At 60.1% G+C, this 19,761-nt stretch overlaps 1 protein-coding gene across 1 annotated transcript in view; it reads right to left on the bottom strand.

The window, feature by feature from the left end:
* The window catches only part of Alx4 (ALX homeobox 4), a 37,070-nt gene extending 17,526 nt beyond the window's left edge, over nucleotides 1-19,544 (bottom strand). The window contains exon 1 of the mRNA XM_047519053.1: nucleotides 19,094-19,544. Within this exon, the coding sequence (XP_047375009.1) occupies nucleotides 19,094-19,544 (451 nt within the window). The remainder of the gene's footprint in view (nucleotides 1-19,093) is intronic.
* Between the last annotated feature and the right edge of the window lie 217 nt (nucleotides 19,545-19,761).

Below are 19,761 nucleotides of genomic sequence, written 5' to 3'. Positions count from 1 at the left end.
CCGGCGCGGTGTGCTCCCTCTCCAGGGCCAAGATCAGTCGTTACAGTGTTCTGAGAACGTTTGCTACTGTTTGGGACGAAAGCGAGATCCTATCTCAATGTGTTTATTTGTTATTAACATGGCGAGACCTTTGCGTTTTCGTGGCCCCTCTCCTGTGCCAAGGGTCGCCCTGCTTCTTCCCTGACCTGGGCCGGCTTCCCTCTGAACACCGGATCCCCTGCTCTCCGGCTCCCTGAGCAGCTCAGAGCGGCCGCACGGACGGGCAGCGGGGCCTGGGCCTGGGGTGAGCGGGTGCTCAGCACCCCGAGTGTTAGGGAAGATGACTCTGTGCCTGGCTGGGAGCACAGTCCTTGGGCGCCTTCTGCCTTGGCAGCACTGGGCCAGCGCTCATGCCCTGCTAAAGGTGGCAGGGGCACCTCCAGGAGAGGACCCCAGACCCTGGGCTCCAGACCAGGAGGGCCTCAGTCCACAGCCCAGGCGTTGTGGGGGGCCTGCTGCATGGGAGTGGGAGAAAGGACCCTGGGGGAGAAGAAGCCTCAAGGACACAAACCACAAGCCACAGGGCAGGACATGAAGGATGGAGGCGACCCTGGACACACCTCTTGGCCTGTTTCCTCCGTTCAACAGAGCAATCCCTGCAGTAGCGGGTGAGAAGGGCTACGGAGGGGCACAGGCCGGCAGGAAGCCAAAACCGGGGACAAGCACCGCCCTGGTTGCTCACCCACAGGGCTGGTTCCCTGGCCCTGTGTCAAGGTTCTAGGACCCAAGTCCCCACAGGCCAAGATCGAGGCTGCAGTTGCTCGCACTGGCCACCAGGAGGCACTGCAGTTCTAATAAAGCTTCTCTGGGCGGGAGGTGGCGCCCCAGGGCCCAGGTGGGGTTTCTAGAAGTTTGGTTGAGGATCCGGGTCCTACCTGGGAGGATGTGCCAGTCGGCAGCTATTCAGTCCTCTATGCATCTGCCACTGTCCCGGCTCTACTCGGGACCCAGAGAGATGAGGCAGGTCCCTGTTCTTCCTCCCCTAGTTCTTGGGGGCTCCTTTCAACACCCTCGAGATTCCCTCGGGGTGGCCCTGGTGAGCCGCTCATCCTTCAGATGGCGGCCTGAGGCGCTGAGGGAAGAACGCCGCTCGTGTCCACATGGGCTGGTGCCTGGCCCAGGACCTGAGCTCCTACCTACTCCCCACAGTCCTTCCTGGAGATCCTGAGGACCTGGGCCTCCAGCCACCCCGGTGCCTGGCAGGTGTCCAGGCAGAGCAAATGCTCCCTGAGACGTGTCCTCGAGATGGCCTGTGGCTTTCCCCGTGGCTCGGTGGGTTCTTCCCAGGACCCCGCACAGAGGCAGGCGCCTCTGCCCCTCAGGAGGTGTCCCTGGGCTCTTCCCAGGTGGGGCAGGGGCTTCCTACTGGTCCAGAGGATGGAGTGAACTTCCCAGTCAAGAAGGAAACGGGATTAGCACGGAGCTCTCACAGAGACCAGAAGCCAAGCGCTGTGCTTCCAAGGTCCTGGGGTGTCCGTCACGTCACTGGGAGCCCGCCGTGTCCTGCTGTGTTTATTGCCTCATACGGCCCTGTGCCCATTACTCCCATTTTACAGCCCCGGAAACTGAGGCCAATGGTTGGAGGCAGAACTATGCTTTGACCCCTCCCGAAGCACTTCCCCTGGGCCCCGCGGGCGTAGGTATCCTGGTGGCCCTGGCGGAATGGCCTGTGGCGAGAGACCAGCGTCCCTGACCCTCAGGATTTTAGGTCTTGCTTCGGCACCTGCCCACCAAAGCAGGTGAGGGCAGAGCTGCTTCACCTTCCTGTGCTTCCCGCAGCTTGTCTGCAGCTTAGTCTTCAGCTGCTCAGAAAAACGCAAACCCACACGTGCCTACCGCCTCTCGGCACACCGCACCCACCAAGGGGGACCAGGGCGGTGGAGGGTCGGCCCCCAGTATGGACCAACGTCACCCGGGCGGAATCGGCGCAGGGACCTGGGGCTTGTTGGGACTCTACTGATGAGCTTCCCTCAAGTCTGAAATTCAAGTAGGAAGTTTTCAGACGGTGTTTCTGAGCCAGGGGGAGGAAGCCCTTCCCAGGACCCCGTGTGTGGCGGGTGTCCCGCTCCCGCTCAGCCCCACGCGCACAGGACGGCTCCTGGTGATCGCAGTCCCAGCCACAGGCAGGCATCCCTCAGCCGCGAGGCTCCAGCCTGGCGATGGCCACACTGGGGCACCAAGGCCGAGCGACTGGCGGAACTTAAAAGTAAAAAAGTCCTTTGATTTTTGAGCCTCCTGTAGTTTCAATTTTCTTAAAATGAGTCAAAATGAGTAAAGTTTCCTTGTGCGCCGTAAAGTGTTAAAGTGGGCCCTGCCTGGGATTCCTCACTCCTGTGCTCCACCCTGTCTCGTTTAGTCACTCTCAGATGTTCCCCTTAGGAGCCACAGCCTGGCACAGGGGACAGAGGGGTGACCAGCACGGTCGAGCACTGTGGGGTCCCTGGGGCAGGAGCACCGTGCCCTCCTGGACACCAGGCACAGGAAGAGTGGGCGGCGGACTCTGGTCGAGTAAGTCAGAAAAGGCTCGTGAACTCAGTGTCAAAACCCGAGGAGGGGCCAGCCTGTGATCCCAGCAGCTCTGGAGGCTGAGGCAGGAGGATCGAGAGTTCAAAGCCAGCCTCAGCAACAGTGAGGCCCTAAGCAACTCAGGGAGACCCTGTCTCTAAATAATGCAAAATAGGGGCTGGGATGTAGCTCAGGGGTCGAGTGCGCCTGAGTTCAATCCCCGGAACCCAAAAGGAAAAAAACAACCCAAAAAACCCAAGGAGGTCTGGCAAGGCATGTGACATCGTAAGAGAAGCCATCACCCCAACCCCAAACCGTGCAGGTCCTAAATTACCCAGGAGAAGCCTCGGGCGGGGGCCGGAGGGGGTTTCCCTCCAGGCAGAGCTGATGACAACAGCCATGTCATCCTTGGAACGGGGTGGCCACCCACCAACTGTATAATTTGCCCCCGCGGACGCCATGAAGTCAGTAGGAGTCACCCCATTTCACAGACGGAGAACGGGAGGCCTGTTAAATGAAATGACTTCTCCAGATCATGGGGCCGGGAGGGCCAGGCCGGGGTCTGAACCTGGGTGGTCCCGCCCCACGCCGTGGCTCTCTGGGGCTGGTGTGTCATCTCTCATCCATAGACGTGCTCTTGGAGGGACCAGAGAGGCCTCCCTGTCCCGGGGGACACAGTGGAGCCGCAGGAACACTTGCTCGCAGAGGACTAATGCCAGCTGAGCTCCAGGGACCCAGGAGAAGCCCCGAGGGTCTGACCCAGAGATGGCCTTCCGGTGCCCGGGCGGGCGGGTCTTCTCTCCGCAGGGCTGGGGGCTCAGCACCTTCTCCAGCTCCCCATGTTTCAGGGTGGCCCCCGTTTGGGGTCTCAAGCTCTGTCTCCAGTGTGTGGCTGGACAAGATCCCGGCACCTCACAGGGAGGGGACTCTGGCTGGGTCCACCACTCGAGAGGCAAAAAGAGCCCCCTGCACTGTCACCCCAAAGGTAAGCTTTGTCCCCAGAGCTCAGGGACCACGCTGGGCCACCTCTTCCCACTACAAGCAGGACACAGACCCCAAGATCCCACCGCCTGACAGAGGGAGGACTGGGACTTAGCCCCGTCTTCCACCTCCAGCCCTGTGGCCTGTCTGCCCCTGTCCCCTCCGCGTCACCACCCTGGGGCCTGGATACCGCCCCAGCCTCTCCCACTCATCCCGACCGAGTCGCCCCGACAGGAAGAAGCCTGCATCCCGACTCCTCCCGGGGACACTGATGTCACTTTCGGTCCCAAGGCAGGCAGGACTGGGGGTCTTGCGTCCTGTGCAGGGTGAGACAAGCGGATGAGAAGCACCCGGAGCGTGGCTCATCCGTCCACCATCCCTGGACGCTTCTGGAGCACCGGCCACAGACGGTCTGCCAGGTGTCGCGAGCAGAGCCGAGGGAACACGCCCCGCCCCTCAGCGCCCCGCCCCTCAGCGCCCCGCCCTGGCCAGAGGCAGTGGCGGACGCCTTGGCCAGGGGCTGTGTTCCCAGGGGCCACCCCAGTCTGGAGGCACCGAGGGGCTGGGCGGCCTGTCAGTCTGCGCTTCACGCAGGGCTGGGAACCTGAGCTTCCACGCGGGAGGTGGGCAGCCTCCAGCCTCCAGGAGAGGACCAGGATGCTCCCGGCCTCCTCGGCACCTGGGAAGGTGATCTGGCGGCTGGGTGCCTCGGTCTCCTCCTCCGTGAGGTGAGGCTGTGGGTGCGCCCGAGAGGCAGCGTGGGGACGCACGCCCCTGTCCGAGCGGCACACTCCCGTCCGGGGAGCCTCTGCTCTGGCTGTCCTCCAGGGACGGGTCAGGCTGGCTGTAAGGGTGAGGGCAGGGTCACCCGCCCACGGGCGTCACCCCCCATGGCCTTCCCACACAGCTTCTCCTCAGTTCCAGTTTCCCCAGCTCCACGATCCCAGAGTCCCCTCCAAATCAGGCACCATTTCCTACGTATGGAGTGAAACCCTGGAAACTACCCTAAGAGTCAGATGCTAAATGTCATTTTCTTCAGTCAGACAGGCTTTAATAGCTTTTTTTGGAAGTACAGGGGATTGAACCTGGATATACTCTACCCCAGAGCTATGTCCCAGCTCCCCTGCCTTTTTTTGAAACAGTGTCTCACTGAGTTGCTGAGGCTGGCCTCAAACTTGTGATCCTCCTGCCTCAGCCTCCCAAGTAGCTGGGATAGCAGGAGTGTGCCATACCTGGCATGCTCTAATAATGTTTAAGAAGTAGACTCCTGGCAGCCTCCACCGTCAGACAGTACCCTAACCAAAGGCAGGAAAGCTCCTTCACCCCCACCGTGCCCAGTGTCTGGCTCCCAGCATACACCGGCTGAACTGCATTGGTCTTAAGTTCCCAGATTTCTCAGGCTACAGTGGTTCCACATCCTGGAAGGAACCTGTCTCTTTCACCAACGTCCAGTGTTTCCTTTCTCAAATGTGTCCCTCCTAAAGCTAAGGAACCATTTGCAGCCTGGAACGAAAGGGAGATTTTTCTCCCTTTGGCCAAGAAGGGAAAAGTTAAGCTGGGTTCATTTCAAGGCTGCTACTTAATTTTCCGAGGTGGTTGAGGTCAGGACAGAAAAGATCATTCAATATTTGCTTTCAAAGAGATCCCAGATTGATAACTATGAAACGGTCATGAATCCAAAACTTGCAAAGGGTAAGTACAGCTCAGCTTTTGGCTAGCGTTTCTGTGCACACGGCTAGGCTTTGGAGCAGGTGCATTCTGAGCTTGTAGAGGAATGCTGTAGCTGGGACGGTCAATGGGTGGCGCTATCGGGAGGTAATGGAACCTTCAGGAGGTAGGACCTCATGGGAGGTCCTTCTGCACTGGAGGCGTACTCTCTAAGGGGACCCCGTCGCTTCCTCTTTGTCTGCTGGCTTGCAGTAAAGTGGTTTTGCTGTACCATGTAGTCCTGTCCAGAGGTGTCGCCCCACCACAGGCCCAAAACAGTAGTATTATTCAATCATAGACTGAGACCTCCAAAACTGTGAGCCAAAATAGACCTTTTGTCTTTATAAGTCAATTATCTCAGGTATTTTGTTATAGTGATGGAAAGTTGGTTAACACACTTTCATTGACGTCTGCTCGCTCAGATTTCAAAATAATCCATAGCTGTGTCTATTTAAATTGCATCATGTGTGGCCTCTACCAAGAAGAGTCATCCACAGCAGATGTGAGACAAGTCCATTTCTTTTCAACCCGTTTTATTTCTCAGGAAATGAATCTGAAGCAGTCAGAATGGTGTACCATAATACGAGGTTCTTGACGGGCTGAGTCCTATGGGACCTGGGTGAAGCAGGGTCAGGTGTGTGTGTTAGGTGAAGTTTCCCTAAATCAGCCCCCCTTCCTCCCCGGACTGAGCTGAGGCCGGGCAATCTCTAGACCACTCCAGGGGAGCTTCCTCTAGTCTGGAAAGCAGAGTTTGGTCAGCGCCTCCTTCCTCACCCATGGGATCTTCCTCACCCCAGGCTGGGCTGGCTCCTTCTGAGTACGGCTCTGGGGGACGAGGGGCTGGGGTGTGGCCCAGGCATATGGGTCACTGTTCAGGGGTGGATGGAAGGTGCTTGGCCGGTACTGGGCAGTACTGCAAAGCCTTCTGGGGCCAGAGGCATGGAGAGGGCAGGGCCCCCTTGGCTCCCGCACATCTGGGGTCACGTCACGGCAGGACACTTGGGGAGCTTCCTGCCCACTCTGAGCCTTGTCTTCTTCATCTGTAAATTGGGGATATAAATGTGTCCCAAAAGAGGATCCTAGTGCAGGTCTGGCCCATGGGGGACACCTTCTTGAGCCAGGCGGGCAAGCCAAGGCCCTGAGGGGACCTCCCGACCTTCCCTGAGCCTGATTCTCATGCAGAGATGAGCACAACTCCCACCCTTGGGGACCTTGAGGTCTAAAGCTTCGAATCAAAGGGACACAGAGCACAAACATCCCGAAGGAGAAGGGAGACAGGAACGCCCAGCTCACGGTGCAGGGGCGCCAGGCACAGCAAGCCAGGGATGTAGGGTGTGAGGGGCCTGGGGACCCGTCTTCCCTCCTGGATCCCTCCGGTCCCCAGGCTCAGCAGCCAGCCTCCACTCAAATATCTCAAAAGACACTGCCGAGCACACAGTGTGGATTCGGGAATTCTGGGTTCACTTTCTCATCCTTTGCATCTGAGCCGACTATCACTGCCTGTCCAGGTTTCTGGCCAGCCTGACATAGTGAGGGTTCCAGAAAAATCTTATCAAAAAGAGGAGTCGACACTGACTCTGGAGTGTCCACTCCGAGTCAGGCGCTGTCCTAGGCTCTGCACTTATTCCCCTCATTTGAGCCCTTCACCGTTCCTAAAGGTAGATGTTATTTTAATTCCCACTTCACAGATAAGGAAATTGAGGCCAAGAGGCCAGCTCACTGTTTGCAGAGGCTGTTCAGCTGTTCAGGACCTTGGCGAGGAGGGCTCCGCAGAGAGACAGCACCTGAAGCTGTAGACAGCTGTGCAGCCCTACTGTGGGGAGAGCAGTGTTTCTATGGTTTTCCAGAACACTGCAGTGTGCCCGTGGGGTACTTGACTGGGACACCAGGCTCCAGCAGGACCTGGTTTAATTACCGGGTGGGGGGACCCTACGGTGAAGGAGCACGTGACAGCTGCTTCTCTCCAGTCCCCTCCCCTGTGGCCCACCTGTTCAGACCCTGGAGAACCTGGACCTCGCTGCTCTCTGGATGACCAGGACAGGAAACTGGAGAGCCACATGCAGAAGAAACTGGGGCTCAAACTTCTCTCATTTCCAAAAATTACCTCAAAATGGATCAAAAACCTAACCCTGAGTGCCAGGACCACAAAGCTATTAGGAGAGGACACGTGGGGAGCTTCACAACATGGACATTGTGGGTGATTCCTTGGATGGGTCACCAGAAGTACAGGAAACCAAGGGAAGAAAGGGAGACACCAGACTTTGTCAAAATTAAAATCGTCCATGTATATTAAAGGACAGGGAGGGAAAAGACTACCCAGAAAACAAGACAAAATGTTTACACATCTTATGTCTGATAAGGGATTACTATGCAGAATATATAAAGAACTCCCACAACTCACCAAAAAAATCCAACAATCCAATTCTAAAAGTGAGCAAAGGTCTTGAACAGACATTTCTTCAGATAAGTCACACAAATGACCAATAAGCTGTACAACAGCCAGGCACCCAAGGACAAATATGACAGGATTCCGCCTCAGCGAGGGCGCGGAGACAGAGGGCAGAGCTGGGGTCACCAGGGGCTGCAGAAGTGGGAGGGGACGTGACTGTCTAGTGGACACCGTTTCTGCTTGGGATGATGAAAAAATTCTGGAAATAGAGATGTCGGTTACATGACATTGTCTACGTCCTCAGTGCCACTGAAGTGTGTGCTTAACAGAAACGGGCAAATTTTACGTCATGAATGTCTTACTACGATTTTTTTTTAAATCCCCCCTCACTGACATATTTTAAACTTGCGTTTCGAGGCTGTACTGAGCAGCCAGCAGAGCAGTGGATGGGGCTTGCCCCTCCGGCGCCCTGGGTTCCCCAAAGCCTGACCCTCGGCAGAAGGTGAGAGGCCCTCGTCATTCCTCCAGGCCCCGCGGGGGTGGTGGCTGCCAAGCGGGTGCGCTCTGCGAGCCTGGCCGAGGGCTCTCCTCCCCTTGCTCTGTGCTGCTTCCTGTCCAGAGCGCCATTCTGGCCCCTTCAACTGATGAGCTCCAAGGCCGCTCTGAGCGACCTTCCTCGGGAAGCTCCAGGCCCCTGGCTCTTCTCTGGGGCGTCCCACCCAGAGCTCACGCGCCCAGGGCGGGAATCAGCCCTTCCGCCCAGTGCGGGCCTGCAGGGCTGTTGGGCAGGGCAGAGGCTCCCTCCCTAGTGAGGAGGAGGGGGCCTGTCCCTGTCCCTGTGCATGCCATCCCCCAAAGGGCCTGCTCACGGTGACTGTGGCTGGCCACACCCCAGGCCCAGGTCTCCACGAGTCAGTGGCGTCGCCTGGTCTCACCCTTGCTCGGCCCTGCCGGGGAAGAGCACTATGGTTCTCCACTCCCAGCGGGCCAGAGACCTGGCCACGGGCAGGGCCTGCAGTGCCGGGTGCAGGTGGGGTGCCACACCCAGGAACCCTCCTCCATGTGTGTGTCCCTTATCAGCCACTCTGCATCCCCGAGCCTCGGCAGGGTCTGTAAGATGGGCTGCAGTTCCCACTGCCTGGTCCTTCGGTGAAACTCAAGGGACTTGGTGCTCAGGTGCCCACAGGTGCCAGTGCTGGGGCAGCGCGGGGAGAGGAAGGGGGACGCCAGGGCATGGCCGGTGGGAGCAGGTGGGAGCAGGTGGGAGCCGGTGGGAGCAGGTGGGAGCAGGTGGCCAGCTAGGGATCGGTGGGCAGGGCCGTGGGTGGGAGAGGGGCCCGGTGGTGTCCCTTGGGGGGGGCCTCAGAACCCAGGGCAGGGGGAAGAGTGGGGGACCCTCGGCACTTCTCAGATGGCCCTGCTGGCAGGTGGCCATGGTGACCAGGGGCTCTGAATGGGCTGCAGCCTGGACGGACCTGAGACCAGCCACAGGCAAGGCGAGAAGATGAGGGCGGTGCGTCTGGGGCTGCCCACCCGCCTGGGGCTGCCCGGGGGCATGTGGCAGCTGGGTCCCAGGCCTGCGGCCTCGGAGGTGAGAAGAGCGGGGAGCAGAGGCAGGGGGTGTTCCTCCCGCTGCCAGAGCCCGAAAGCACCAGGCTTGTGCCAAACAGGGCTGCCCCAGCCCTGGCGCCCCAGGCCGCGGGATCCCCTGGGATCCATGGTTTTCCATCCAGTACAAGAAAACTGACTGCAAATTCAGGTTGTCACCCAGTCTCCATCCAGAGAAAGGAGGAGGGAAGAGAGGACGGGAAGACGCACAGGGTCCCCGCAGGCTCACCTCCCATCCGTCCGTCCGTCCGTCCGTCCGTCCAACACTCACCATTTCTGAGTCCACCAGGCCTGCTCCAGGCTCTGGGGAAAGAGCTGGAAACAACAGACGCAGCCGGCGCAGCCTCTGCGCTCCGGGCAGGCATGGTCCCCAGAGCTTGCCCAGAGACGTTCCTCAGCGCCACCCCGCCTGACAAGGCTGCCCTGACCCAGCCTCCTGCCAGTGGGGAGGCCCCGTGCCACTCCTGCACCTGCGCTCCGCTGACCCAGGCCCAAGGTCTGAACCAGGTCTGGAACGACGACCTGCAGGGTGTCCCACCTGCAGAGTGTCCCCAGGATGTGACGACGGGGAGAGCTCCTGCAGGGCAGGTTGGAAAGACCCCCTTTCATCTCCAGATCATCTGGAAGAGGATTAGGGCCACCTCAAGTCTGTAGGATCATCCTAAAAAAAGACACTTCTTAGGCTCCTGGAACCCGCGGACAGGGAGGACTCGCTCCTTCCTTTCCACCTGTGCCCTGGGGGAAGGTCACTCATCCTGCGTCTCAGGTGTGAAATCTGTGAAACTGGAGGGATGCTGCTGTCCACCTGGAAGGGTCGTGACCGGGAGGAAAAGAAACCGCGCAGGAGAAGCCGGACACACGGGCAGGCGAGCTCAGGGCATCGGGGCTTCACAAGGCCAAGCCGCACCAGAGGTTCTGCCCTGGCGGTCGGATCCCTCTGACCCCGTTGTGTCCTGCCCTGCAAATGGACAAACTAAGGCAAGGAGCCAGGAAAGACAGGAGTACTTGGCCACTGAGCCACATCCCCAGCCTTTTAAATATGTTATTTAGAGACAGAATCTCCCTAAGTTGCTTAGGGCCTCACTCAGTTGCCGAGGCTGGCTTTGAACTCGTGATCCTCCTGCCTCAGCCTCCTGGCTGCTGGGATGACAGGCGTGTGCCACCGTGCCTGGGCAGACCTTACCTTTCTGTAGGTTGGACCAAACGTTTCCTTCTCCTGGCTCAGTGACCTGGGCAGAGTGATGGGGCCCTCCTCTGGCGGACCTTGGGGGACCCATCCCTCCACCTCCCTTGGTCCCCTGGGCTCAGGCCTGGATAGCACAGAAGCCCATGGCCTCAGAAACCGTCAGGGGCCGTTCAGGGATGCCACGGAAGGGGAGGTCGAGATCCCCAGAGGAAACCTCTGCAGCAGAGCCGGGGGTGGCCCCTTCTTGAGCTGGGATACTAACCAGATGTGACTGCACACATGTGGCCCAAACCAGGGTCAGGTGGCCTCTGGACATCGGGGGTCTCGCACACCCTGGACGGCGCCCGGGGTCCCCATCCTCATTCTGAAACCTGCTCGGGGCTGGGCGTGGCTCAGGGTAGGGCGCTCGCCTGGCACACGCGAGGTCCTGCGTTGGAGCCCCAGCACCGCACACGCGCAGTAAACAAAACAAACAACTCGAACCCCACACCATTCCCAATACCGGAGCACCCCGAAGGGAGCACACGGCGGGGGGCAGAGAGCTTGGCGGGGCTCCTGCACCTCGCTCCACGCACGCGCCCTCTCCCACGACCCCCTCATAGGCAGGACAGGCTCAGACGGTCCCCTGGACAAATGAGGACACTGCAAGTCCCTGGACAGATAAGCAGCCTGCTGCACACAGCTATTGCACGGAGCAGTCGAGACTTGCACTCTTGGGGGACGGTCCCCTACCTGGAAGTCTGGGCTGGGAGCGAGTGGTGGTTTCTAATGAGCCGCAGAACCCTGGGGCGTCTCGCCTGCCCAGCGGCACGGCCAGGGTGCCGACCTCCTCTGCTCGCGCGCTGGGGGCTCCTCCATCCCACGCCCGCCCCGGGAAGCGGGGGTCAGCCTCCCTGTCTGTTTCTGCCTCGGGACCTTAAGCACAGGCTGTCCGGCACTTCTCAGAATCCCCCACAAGGCTTGGCACAGCGACAGGCCAAGTCCCGTGAGCCCCGAGTAAGTGGAATCAGGCTTCTCAGGCCCCGCTCTGAAACAGGACCTTCCGGCCAGCAGGGGACTGTCGTCTCTGCCAACGTTGAGCCGGAGGCCCCCAGCGCGACCCCGGGGGCTGGTGTGTGGGTGTGCTGGGGGCCAGCGGTCCTGAGGCCACCAAGATCCCCAGCACCGGCAGACACTTGGTGGAAAGGAGGAAGCCAGTCCATGGCCTCAGGCACCCCTGCCCCGGGGTTCTGGGTGGGGACAGAGCAGGGCTCCCGCCCTGGCAGCTCGCACATGGGAGGGGCCCCTGCAAGCCCACTCGGAGCCCCACGGGACCTCTCTCCCGGCTCCCCTAGTGCCCAGGAGCTTGTGGTGCTGTCCGCCTCACTTCTGGGAAGGGGTGGGACTGCAAGTGGCTGTCTTATTTGATGCAGAGCTTGGCCTGCACGGTGGTGCTGCGGTGAGGAGAACCTGGCAGGGCCCCTGCCCTCCCACTGACCTGCCTGTGGGGCTCCCTAGCTCCTTGGGCCTCAGTTTGCTCATCTGCTGAATGGGGTTCACAATGATTTTCCTTCCAACGAGTCACAAAGGACTGAGGGCCCACCCCACAGAGCGGGGAGGTGGCAGCAGATCTATATGCAGGGCAAGTGGGCTGGATGGATCGTAGCTACGGGCCTCAGGAGGACGCTGGCACTTGCTGGGGACTGCCATTCACTGAGTCAGCTGCCCCGCGGAGGCACAACCACCTCCTAGTGTCAGTCTGAGACACATATGTGCTTAGTCGCCGGCTCCAGGGGAGCAACTGTGGAGGTGGCTACGTCACACTCGGGCCAGGAGAGGCCTTTAGAGCCACACACAGTTGCTCACCGTGTACGGAGCTATGTCCTGGTCACAAAGACTAAAGCACGGGGGGACATGGCACGTCTTTCACACAGCAGCGCCCAGGAACTAGTGTGTACACGCATACATACCCTGCAGCACACGGACAGCAGGATGCACACCCAGCGAGTCTCCGCGGGACACCTGCCCACCCACATTCACACTGTGCTCACCACACGCAAGCCCGGGAATCTTCACAATGCCCCGGGGGCACTTCACCCTGGGGGGCCACACTCCAAACAAAACGCCAAGTCTTCATTCATCCTTCTGGCTGTTGAGCATTTGATAAGCTCCACTGTATACACCAGGAAGGACTAGCGCTAGCACAGGAGGCGCCCTCGGTTTGTGCCCATAGTAGGTGCCCAGTGAACCCGGCGGTAGGGAAGGTAAGCAGAAACCCGGTGCAGCAGCTCCGTCCCCCGAGAGCCAGGAACTCCGGCAGCGGCTTGAGCCCGGTCCTCTGAGGTGCAAACGCAGGTGCTTCACACCCCCTGGGGCGACGCTCCAGTCCTGGGCCCAGAACGCAGCACCAGGACTCCCAGGCCCACTTTGGGTCCTGGGGCGGCTGCCCAGTTCACCTGTTCTGCTTCCCGGGAAGATGTTTTCGCCACCCCCACCATGATTTCTCCCAGACGAGTGTATGTGGGAGTGGGCAGGGCGGACAGGGGATGAAGGTGGGCCCCACTGGCACCAGGGCAGAACCCTCCCGAAGGCCTATGGACCTCATCCAAACTCCAGAATTTCCAAGCTGAATCTCAGAGCCAGAAGCACAGCGGAGTTCTCCAAAGCCATTTAGGGAACAGGGACCATGGAGAGCTGTGACCTGCATGGGTACTGCTCCACCCTAGTGGCCAGCCGGACTTCAGCGACGCAGCCCACACCCTCCACATCCTCCCATCCTTGCTGGTCACCGTTCTTGGGGTGCATGGAGAACCAGCAGCTCACCCCGACCTCGGCTGCAAGGTCCGAGGTCTGATTCTCTGGGAAGAGCTTGCGGCCGCCACCCACACTCCTTGGCCACCAGCTCAGGGCGGGAATCCTCTCCAGGGCAATCCGCTCTAAGCAGCTGATGAACCTCTGTCTCCCTGTCTCTCCAACGTGCTGCAGCGCCGGCGCCCAGCCCTGGCAACCTTGGGGAGGTCCCGAGTACGTGCAGCTCGGTCCCAGCAAAGGCAGGTACCTTGGCAGGCAGTGGTGCCTCTTATCTGCGTGGGACGGTATCTCCCAGAGAACTCCCCCACCAGAAGTTACCCCGGGTGCCACGGAGCGTGGCGGCCACCCTGCCAGCTGCCTCTGGAATCAGAAGCCAGAGCCACGGCCGCCCAGCGCAGCCAGCCACTCGCGCCTCTGAGTCTCCCTTGACGCGATTCTTTCCCTCTGCGCCCTGCGGACCTCTTTTTCCACTTCTCCCTCTCGTCCAGGGTGCGGGCCGGTGAGGGGTGGGATGGAAAAGCTGGTCTTTGCTAGGGCGACGGAATGCACTGGGAATAGGGAACGACTGCAGTCCGGGAACACCTTCCTGGACACGCAGAAGGTTTCTATAGCACCGCTGAATTTTTGTCACCTATCTCGTGATGGCACAGTTGTCCCCAGGCTATTCCGCACTTTGGTACTAGGTGACAGGAGCGTCTCCACTGTGGATGGGGTGCCACCCATTTACATGACCGCAGCCAAGAGGGGCTCAGGGTTGCTCCTCTGGAGCGAGACCCCAGAGGCCACTGGTCACTGATCACAGAGAGGAAACCTCAGGTACAGCGCCGCGGCTGTGAGGGCTTGCTGGCTGGGTGAGGTGCCTCCTCCTTTCTCCCAAAGGACCCTTTTAATTTAGTGGATCCCTGGCCCAGCGGCCGATGCCCTATAGCGCCTAAGCAAGGGGCACCGCTGGTTGTGCTCTGGATTCACTGGACGGTACCTTCACTCGGGGGTGCCAGCAGCCGTGATTTCCCAGTCTGATGACCCTCTTTCTCTGCTCAGTGAGGGGAGCGCAAAGTCGCCTAGAGAGGTCTGGAGAACCCCGCTACTGAAGCGCACATGGCCAGGTGGCGCCGGGCAGGCGAGGCAATGTCCGGACCCAGGCCGGCGCTCTCACCGCCCCACCCTGAACGGTGTCTGGTCCTGTGTTGGCCTTCCGGAGCAAGGGGTTTTCGGGGGACAGGGAAGCTCCGCTGCAGAGAGCTCTGACCCTTCAGGCGCTCTCTTCTCTCGCCGCACTCACGCCGCTGCTCGCTGCTCACCGACTCGCCTGTGGAGCAGCGAGAGGCTCAGGGCTGGAGCGCGGCCTCGCGTCCGTCCAGCAGACCCATCCCTGCGGAGCCGCGGCAGCCTCAGGCAGCTCTGCCCTCCTCTCTCTGCCACTGCCTCGGGCACCGGGTTCCAGAGGTCAGGGAAGAGGCCCGCATCCCGGACAAACGCGGCGGATGCCAACTGCCCCCTCCCGCAGCTACAGATGTGTTTCCATTTCACATTTTAGCCTGCCACCAAAACAAAGGCGCGCAAAGCTTGGGGAAGAAAGGGGCTCAGGCCGGGAGGAAGGTGAGTGCCTCCCGCGGCCCCTCCAAGCAGAAGTCCTTGGGGACCTCGGGGAGATTTTATGTACGATGCTGTAACTTGGTTTCCCACCAGGGCTCGAATTGCAACGCCCGACTGCAGGCTCCGGGACAGCCGGGCAGCCCCACCGGGGTCCTTGAAAAGGACGGAGGCTGGCGGGTTGTAACCTCATATTAGAAACAGGACTGCACCAACGCCCCCGCGTACAAGGTCACCCTACTCAAGAAACACTCTCACAAGGAACAAGACCAGGTCCCGATGCTCCGAGGCCTCTCGACATTTTCTTAACCTACACATTTTTCCCCCAAGAGAGTTCGTGCACATATTTAACACATAAATGGTCCTCATCTTGATCCACGCCTTGGTTACACGGATGTGCACGTCCCTGAAAATTCTTCAAACTTTCCATTTAAGAGTTTGTGCTTTTTAGTACGTAAATTATAATAAAGAAAAAATGGTGCAAGTGGATGATTTAAAAAGATGCTAGATTTTTCATCCAAGTCTTCCATTTTTCTAGTTAAAACCGCGAGTGTTTAGGCCGGGTTGCTGGAGCAGGCTGGTGGCGATGGAAATTAACAAAGTAAAAATTAAAAGCATCTTCCTTCCCCGCCTTCTTCCTACAAACTGCCCGGGGGTCGCTGCCCTCAGGATCTCTTTTCTCCTGATCTTTGCACAATCACCGGCGGGCTCCTTCGCTTCTGCCCGCCCCTGGGTTTCTCCCAGTTTCTTTGGGATTTCTCAGTTATAAAAAAAAAAAAAAAAAAAAAAAAAAAATCCCGGTTCTTTGACCAAATTCGAATGCGACCACACTGGAGTTTACATATTTCGTGGTGCGTGGATCGCACGGGGCGGAGTAAATCTATACCCCCGGCCTTTAAACGCTGCGTCTAATTCGAAAAATCAGGATGCGCCCCTCCGCGGCGCCCCAGGGCTGGGGCCTGGCCGCCGTCTCCCCACACCTCGGCGCTGAGACCTCTGCCTTCCGGGACCGGTGGGTGTGGAGGTAGCAATTTGCTCGCAACGAAAACCTGCGTGCACCGAATCGAAAGCGAAAGGGAAGGAGGTAGCAGGGCAGCTCCCCGCGCCCGGACGCACCGGCACGGCCTGCCGCGCCGGCGGAGGCTGCGCGAGTCCGGGCAAGGCTTTTGCGACCAAGCGCCCGAGCTTCGGCCCCGGGGTCAAGGAGGCTCTTCGCACCGCGGAATGGTCTGGTCTCTAACCTGGCGCGTCTCCTGGGGCCCACGCGGCCCGCCTGGAACTGGGGCTCGGACTTGGGGAGGCCCAATGCGGACAGGGAGCCTGGCGGGGTCAGGATTGCGGCAGGCGGAACTCTGGGGCTCTTTCGTAAAAGCGCGAATGTCCTACCCTCAGAGGAAACGGCAGAGTCACCTTGATCACTGCCTTTTAAGTGCTGGCGGAGAAACCAAGGCTGAAGACAGCGAGGGGACGCCGGGAATCTGGGAGGGTTTCTCTCACCTCCCCTTCAAAGAAGCCCCAGGCCGCAGAGGCTTCCGGACCCTGAACTCCCTCGGCTGGGCCCTGGTGCAGCTCCAGGCCCGCCTCTCCCTCGCGGGGTGCCCGGAATTCAGGGAATTGTACCTGAGACTGAGTCTCCCCTTCGACTGGAACTGCTTTGGGGACCGACCCCCAGAACCGGGGGAGTTTGGAGTGTTCAACTGCCCGTGGTGGGGATCCGGATCAGCCGAGCCCAGGCCTAAGCCAAGGCTGTTTCCAGGCCCTTCCCAAGCTCCTGGGAACAGCTGAGGACTTTTGCCTTGGCCTTCATTCCCCTCTTTTGAGTAGACTTTCATCGCTGTGGTACAGAACTGGTGTCAACGTGTGCCTCAGTTTCCCTGCATGGTGGCAGACTGGAGACCCTTCTCCTAGCTACCTCTGTAAAGCGAAGAACCTGTGCCTTTAATGCCTCAGTTTCCCTATCTTTGACTTGATGTGCCTAATCCCTTTCTTACAAATGATCAGACATCTCCTGGCCACGAAAACTCAGTTGCTAAGGGTGTCGCTGTGGGGGACACAGTGTTTGACGGTTGGCTCTGTTGCCCTGCGGAGTGCCTCCATCTTAGGCAGCAGGGACCTGGGGGCCCATCGGGGTGACAGGCTGCTTTCCTCCCAGTCTGTAGTTACAGCTTTGCCAGAGCAGCCTCAGGGCTTGCTGCCTCCTCAGAACTGGGCACTCCAAATAGCAGAGACCCAGGGGACTGCAGTGTGCAGGAGGGGGCTCCCAGAGGGAGCCTTTAGGACCCAGCAAAGCCTCTTCCATTACTGCCCTGTGGTACTGACGAGGAATTCGGTGGAGTTACTTGCTCTCAGGTCACAGGGTGGTCAGGGGCAGTCCCAGGTCAAATGGCTGGCCCTTTCCCTCAGCCCCAATGCCTAATGCAAGTAGAAGGGCCAGCCTGGCAGTGGGGACCAGGAGGCCACAGAGAGGCACAGAGCCCTCTCCCCCCTCTCTGGACCCTAGCGTCTTCTCCCCAGGAGTTGGGGAGTTGCTAGCTCTTTTCTTGTCTAATAGCTCGGTCCCTCAGAGGTCTCATCGGTGAATTTCTTTAAAATACGAAAAAGCGAGTGTCCTGAAGAGCACGATGTGGCTCTGCACATGAACCTCCATGGGTCCCCAGTCTGGGACCTGCTCTCACTTAACATCCCAGGTGACGGAGCCTGGCCCCTGGGGCTGGGCAGGCAGGTGCCTGTGGACACGGCTGGGAGTGCCCTTGTCCTTGTGTGGAATAAGCACCTGTGTGTAGCTGCGGGTGGCTGTGATCTGAGTGCCTGATCCCATTGCAGCTCGAGGTGGAGAGGAAAGGCGGAGGACGCGGGAAAGGCCACCAGATCCTTCTGCAACTGCTTAGTCCTGCCCTGTGGGGTTGGGAGTGTGTGGTTGGTTTGAGGCCACATGTGTGTGAGTACTTGACTCATGAGGAAGTGTGTGTGTGTGTAAAATGCAAGTGTAGACAAATGTATGACTATGGGAATAGCTGTCCCCCTGTCCCCTTTGAGCTGGTCTAAGCCTGGGAGACAGCAAGTTTGCACATGAGAAAGTGTTTGCCCTGGGCTGTTTTCCTAAGGTTATTCTGGTCACTAAGGCCTCCATGTCCCACCTCTGTCCCCAGGCCTAGTGCCTCTACAACCGGCCTGGATTAAGGCAGTCAAATTCATTGCCTAGTCAAGGATCAGCTCCTCTCAACAGGGCCCTGCCCAGAGGCCAAGGCCAGGCTGCTGGCCATGGTGGTGATGGCGGTGGGTGGTGGTGTTGTGTCCTGCTCTGGGGAAGTCCTCTCTTCTCTGTTTGCCTTCCAGTTTGGGGTTCCCCATCCCTATTCTGTGGAGGAAGACAAGGCCAAGGTTCTGGAACTTCTGCGGTTTCAAAGCCCCTTGAGCCGCTCTCCCGCCATGGTGGCTGTGCTCTGGGGCCCAGGCCTGTGTCCTGAGGACGCTGTTCAAGGGGGCTTAGAGGTCATTTAGGCCAGCTCCCCGGTTCCTCGCGGGCCTACACTAGGACCTAGACGCTTCCCTCTTCCCACAGTCCTACACCATCTGGGACTCGGTGGCTTCCTGCCTTCCCGCCGGGTCCATCCTAAACCATTGTTTGGAGGCCAGTCGCCTTCAAAGGTCGCAGAGGGAGAAGCACCCGACCACTCCAGCCGCCGCCGTCCCCGCTGCGAGCCGCGCTCCCGGCCGGGACTCGGGTTTCCTGGGGTCCCGGAGTCTCCGAACCCGCTCTCAAGTAGCGATGCTGTGCGGCGGCTTCCAGTGCGCCCTCGGTCGACTGCGCTCCGGTCCCCGCCCGGCCCCGCACCTGCCACGCTCTTACCTGCGGCGCCGCGCGAGGAGCCCCAAGCTGGCGAGGAGCAAGGTCCCCGCAGCCCAGGACCCCCGAGTGCGAGCGCTGCGCCGCGACTCCTTCCAGCCGCACGCCTCGGGCCAGTACGTAACCATCCACTTCCAATCCGGCCCGGCGGGCAGCGCAAAGCGAGCGGTTTGGAAAGCGGCGGAGACACCGGGAAAAGCCAACTCCCGGGCGAGCTTAATAGCCAAAGCGCTCCGCCACCTCGGCCGGGGGATCCGAAGGAGGCAGAACCGATCCCGTGCCCCTTCGAAGCAGTCGATCTTCATTTACCGACCCGGATCACCCTCCGCTCGCCCGGCGCTTCCCCGGCCCGCCAACTCCTGCTTTCCGCAAGCCAAGTGGATTTCGGGGGTGGCGAAGCCACGGACCCCAAGGTTCCCAGCCCCAGGTGACCGGCGTGTGCACTCACCGTAGCAGGGGACCTGCAAGGCCGCGTTGTGGCCGCTGCTGCCTTCCTGAAGTTTGAGGCTGCCGTCCGGGGGTGTCTTGCAGGCGCCTCGCTGCAAATAAAGATGCGGTTGTTGCGCGGGCGGCTGCGGCTGCTGGGGCTGCGGCGGCTGCTGGGACTGCGGGGTCTGAGGCTGCGGCTGGAACTTGTTAAAGGAGCCCCGTGCCCCGGCGCCACTCTCCAGGGGTGCCGCCAGGTCCTGCTGCCCGGCGCCGTAGCGGGCCCGGCTCTTGGCGTCCCCGAATCCCTGCCCTTTAGCAGCGGCCGACAGGAAAGTTGTGCCGAACTTATCGCCGCCGGGGAATCCCCTAAAAGGCGACGAGCCCTCCCGGCTCTGCGACACCGGGCTGTAGTAGGCGTCCATGGCAGCGGCCGGCGACTCGCAGTAAGAGACGCAAGTCTCAGCATTCATGCCTGGCTTGCGCGGGCGACGGGCGGGGGCGCCGGCGAGGGCGCGCGGACGCCACCGCGCGCCTTGGCCTGGAGTTTGGAGAGGCGAGGAGGCGGTGGCTGTGCACTCCGCGCCCGGCCTGCTCGCTGTCTCCCTCCTCCCCCTCCACGCCTCTCTCTCTCTCTCCTCTCTCTCTCTCTCTCTCTCTCTCTCTCTCTCTCTCTCTCTCTCTCTCTCT

The sequence above is a fragment of the Sciurus carolinensis genome, chromosome 11 (assembly GCF_902686445.1).
Source record: "Sciurus carolinensis chromosome 11, mSciCar1.2, whole genome shotgun sequence".
Lineage (NCBI taxonomy): Eukaryota > Metazoa > Chordata > Mammalia > Rodentia > Sciuridae > Sciurus > Sciurus carolinensis.
The sequence above is the reverse complement of the archived record's forward strand: the minus strand, read 5'-3'. Positions and strand labels throughout refer to the sequence as shown.